Here is a 4,819-nt window from a genome sequence, read left to right as displayed (position 1 = left end):
TCTCTCTCTCTCTCTCTCTCTCTCTCTCTCTCTCTCTCTCTCTCTCTCTCTCTCTCTCTCTCTCTCTGTGTGTGTGTGTGTGTGTGTGTGTGTGTGTGTGTGTGTGTGTGTGTGTGTGTGCATGTTTCACTGTCTCTCTCTCTGTTTTTTTCTATGCTCTCTCTCTCTCTCTCTCTCTCTTTCTCTCTCTCTCTCTCTCTCTCTCTCTCTCTCTCTCTCTCTCTCTCTCTCTCCCTCTCTATTTCTTTCTTTCTTTCTCTCTCTCGCTTTCTTTCCAGGTACACACACACACACATACATACATACATACATACATACATACATACATACATACATACATACATACATACATACATACATACATACATACATACATACATACATACATACATACACACAGAGAGACACACACAAGCACACACACACATACAAACACATCCACACACAAGACTCAAATTTTCCAAATAAAGCTAGAGATCAAGAAAACCGATGCTTGGAATTTACAGGCATAAAAGGAGAATTAGGTGACGTCACAAGTGCTGAGTTTGGACTCGCTGTTTGTGAGGAGGAGCAGAACTTCCCAGGGTCCATTAAGGATACTGCTCCACCGGAAGGCATCCCCGGAAATGACGTCATAGCTAAAGAAGTCCAGGCAGACGACGACATGTGGTGTTTGAGTTCGGACATCGCACGCAGACGAGAACATAGGTCCATGCTCCCCAAAGCGTGCGCGTGTGGGGCCGTGGGGTGGGGGTCGTGAGGAAAGTGACCGATGAAAGGGTACATCTTCTGGCCTCCGCCTCCTCCCCCTCCTCCTCCACCTCCACCTCCTCCTAGAGACGGAGAAGATTTCAAACCAGCCCCTGCAGGTGGTGACGGAGTTGTGCGCTGGTCGTACAGAGATTTCGAGCCTACAGCAGCTGCTGCCGCCGTTTCTGGCGACGAAACCGCGCGTAATCTTGCCGCCGCCATCGCCGCAAAGGGGAATCCTCCTGGGATGGACGATCCAGCTGCGAAGGGCGGATACAATGATGGTGGTAATAAGTACGGTGATGACGCCGGTGGATGGCCAGCGTGATGAGACGAAGTTGCCGCTGCTGCTGCTGCCGCCATCGCTGCTTGGTGGTGATGATGCAGAGACGCGGTGGAGAGCATGGCGTTTGTAGGAGGGAGCTGTTGATGGGGAGACGAAGGAGGCGGAGGCATAGCGCACCCTAGCGGAGAATGAGGTGAGTGGTGGTGCTGAGAAGGTCCTATACCGTTAGGAGGGAGCGCCATACTGTGGTAAGCGGAAGCCAGCGCCATCTGGATCGCCGCCATGCGGTCGTGGTGAGGTAAGAACGTGGGTGGGAAGCCGGGGAAGGGGAACCCGGCGCGTTTTATTGCCGCTAGGCGGTGGCGTGAGTTGGCGGAAGATCGACGCCGGAGCTTCCCAGTTGTCCCGCCTATGAAGACATCGTCAGAAGAAGGGTCCATCATCCAGTAGTTGCCCTTGCCTGGGTCGTCATAATGGCGGGGAACCTGTTCAGACAAAAAAGACAGAAAATAGTCAAACAAAATTCTTTATTTTTTACTTTTCAGCTTTACATCACATGAATGCAATCATAATTTGGCATGGTTCATGAGTGTAACACCTTTTTTGTTTGAGGGGCGTACCTCCGATTTATGTCCATCTAACATAGGATCGAGCAAGTGGATTAAAAAGCGCAAGAGTCTTCGCATAGAGCAGGAATTAAAGAAAAAAACCAGAGATAGGAGTTCGAAACAGGTCAATCTCAATCGCATTCAAGAAAGAAAGCAAGTAATATAACTGAATGCCCACTCTTATGATTAGACTAACTGATGAACTAATTGAGTTGCTGGAGGTCTTACATTTCTATCACAGCCATCCCCCCCCCCCTTACCCTTCCCCACTCAGGAAAAAGTAAACACACAAAACACACACACACACACACACACACACACACACACACACACACACGCACACACACACACACACACACACACACACACACACACACACACACACACACACACACACACACACGCACATGACGGTTACCTTGAGGAAACATTTGTTGAGGCTGAGATTGTGCCGTATGGAGTTCTGCCAGCCCTGCTTGTTGTCCCGGTAGTAAGGGAAGTTCTTGGTGATAAACTCGTAGATCTGGCTCAGCGTCATGCGCTTCTCGGGGCTACTGCGGATGGCCATCATGATCAGAGCGTTGTAGCTGAAAGGAGGCTTCTCGTTCTTCTTTTCCTCCTCGGTCTTCTCTCCCTCCTTCTTCTCTTTACCCTCGTCTTCTTTATCATCGTCGTTATCGCAGCTTTTGCAGTCTTTTTCCTCAGCTGTTTGATCTTTTGTAACCTCCTGGGACGAGATATCCTGAAAGAGAACAATTTTACCATATTTATGACAGTTAAAGTGACGAATATCAGATCAGATGGATATTTCCTACCTTGCTGAGAAAGTGTTGGAGATGTTTGGGAAGGAAAATATAGGGGAGTAGAGTGCCGTATGCCACTGAGGAGGCCTACAGGCTGACAGCTTACACATGCATGGTCATCGTATTCCCCCGACTTGAAAACCCTCAGTTATTTCATTTGGAGTTCTTGGACAGAATATATTATTCTACGGATTCAACTCTACAAACAATGAAACATTTGAAACCCAACGTTGAACAGAGAACCGACCCAGAAACAGCATTCTACAGGGTTATTCCAAATTTCTAAAATTATCAACACGAAGAATAAACAATTTACATAACCAACATTTTTCCCTGAGTTCCTTTGGCAATGTTAATTTTATCTTGCACTTGTTCTTTCTGCCCAAAGCACATTGCGGTTAATTTTTGAGAAGTTGCAAAGTTTTACGTTTGACTGCAATTTTGTTGAAACTGTTAAAACTTTATATATCATTAACATGTACATTGATTTCTTTTATACTTATGCTGAAAAATTTAACGTCCCCTCGATTAAATTGCTTTTTTTTTTTATTAATTTGAGATGAAATTGGTCCAAAGATAAGTGAGTCATCACCTTTTAAATGGGTCTTATTTAAACACCCGGTACATTATGTTTTTCTCGTTCAAGTTCTAGATCCCTGTTAAAGACGACACTGTGGCCCAAAATGACCCTAGTCAGAAGGTCAAACTGAGGAGTGTTTCGGGTAGAACGAGGAAAATATATGTCAGCCCCTCCCCCTCCCACCTCCAACCCGCAACCCAGACCGCCTCGGATTCGAATTTTTAAAAAGTTTTAGTAGAGGTTTTAAGGCCCTTGCAACTGCATAAGGTCATATGAGCGCGAGACGATTAGAGGTGTTACAAGAGAGTAAATAACATAAAAAAGAAGGGGAGATAAGGACGATAGATGTTTGATGGTAAAGAAGAAGAAAACCACACCAGAGCACCCGCCAATCATCTACGATTCAAACTTTACAATTTACGAGTACCAAATCAAGTTTAAAATCTCCTGCACCTCAGAAACCGTCAAACAAAATCAATGTAATATATTCCACTGTGACGGTGTGATTATCTTTTTTTTTTTATACGCGCAAAGCAGTTTTATCTATTGTCATTTGCTTTGTTTTTCCTTCCTTAACTTTGCTTTAATTTACATTCTTATGCATTGTTTTACCTTGCTTTTCATTGCTTAGTTTTGATTTGCTTTGCTTGGATTTGCTTTGGTTTTTTGCTTTGCATTGCTCTGCTTTTCTATGTTTTGCTTTGCTTTGCTTTGCTTTGCTTGCGTTTGTTTTGTTTTGTTTGGTTTTATTATGTCAATTTCTCAAAACATCACGTTCTCTAGCCCACGCATTTTCACTTTACCGTCTCATCATTTTCAGAAAATAGCGCCATAAAATATGAATGAAGGTCCCGGGGGAACACAAATCGAACATCTTAAAATACACAGCAGGAAACGGTGTGTATACTTTTTGCTTGGTGTTTATAGGTTCCGGGCGTTCTTGTCGATACTGGCAGCTTGGCTAATGATAAACTCGGGGTGAGTATAGCCCTAGGGGGGTCATTGATTTCATTCCGTAAGGTGTGAGTGTGCGTGTTGGGGGAGGGGGGTGAGTTTGTGTATGTGTGTGTGTGAGTGTGTGTGTGTGTTTGAGTTTGTGTGTGACAGAGAGAGAGAAAGAGAGAGAGGGGGGAAACAAAGAGAGAGAGAGAGAGAAAGACAAAAAAGAGAGGGAGGGAGAAAGACAGACAGACAGACAGACAGACAGACAGACAGACAGAGAAACTATGTAGGCCTATATAAGTGTGCGAGAGAAAGAAAACTTTTTTTATAAGCGTTTTACGGCACTCGCAACTGCATAACGTCATATGAGCGGGCGGAACACACCAATAAATATTAATTTTAGGGGGTAGGAAATTTTGAATTTTGCCTGGGTGGAGGCCGAAGCCTACTTTTATCGAATTTGGACAACTAAGGGTTCTTTAAAGCACGCAACTTGCACACAGGACCTCCGCGGTTTTTCGCCCTTATCGGAGAAAGTTAAGTGCAGTTTTACATACCACAAGATCAGGGGTGTGGTTGAAAGACTGCAGAAGGAGCCCAGGAGTAGCAAATAGGAAGGGTGCAGAAAGAGGCAGGAGCCCTGGGGATGGGGCAAAGGAGGTGACAGGGTGGGGAAGAGAGTGGAAACAAAAGCAGACGACAGTACATTGTTAGAAAGCAGGAAAGGATGTGAAAGGAGAATTTATTTTTTTATTAAGAGAAAGAAATTTTCCGCCGCCATCCGGATTCGAAACCCAAGACCTATTGAATGAGATGCGAACACCTCAACCTCTAGACCATAAGAGCCCCT

At 44.9% G+C, this 4,819-nt stretch overlaps 1 protein-coding gene across 1 annotated transcript in view; it reads right to left on the bottom strand.

The window, feature by feature from the left end:
• Positions 1-331: 331 nt before the first annotated feature.
• LOC101856661 (uncharacterized protein DDB_G0288805) overlaps positions 332-4,819 on the bottom strand; it is a 27,702-nt gene continuing 23,214 nt past the window's right edge. Inside the window, exons 2-3 of the mRNA XM_005099195.3 lie at positions 2,063-2,386; positions 332-1,521 (exon numbers count right to left, since the gene is read on the bottom strand). Of these exons, the coding sequence (XP_005099252.2) occupies positions 478-1,521; positions 2,063-2,386 (1,368 nt within the window). The 3' untranslated portion in view covers positions 332-477. The remainder of the gene's footprint in view (positions 1,522-2,062; positions 2,387-4,819) is intronic.

This window comes from Aplysia californica, unplaced genomic scaffold (genome assembly GCF_000002075.1).
Source record: "Aplysia californica isolate F4 #8 unplaced genomic scaffold, AplCal3.0 scaffold00205, whole genome shotgun sequence".
In the NCBI taxonomy this organism is placed as follows: Eukaryota; Metazoa; Mollusca; class Gastropoda; order Aplysiida; family Aplysiidae; genus Aplysia; species Aplysia californica.
This window is presented reverse-complemented; position numbering and strand designations above follow the sequence as displayed.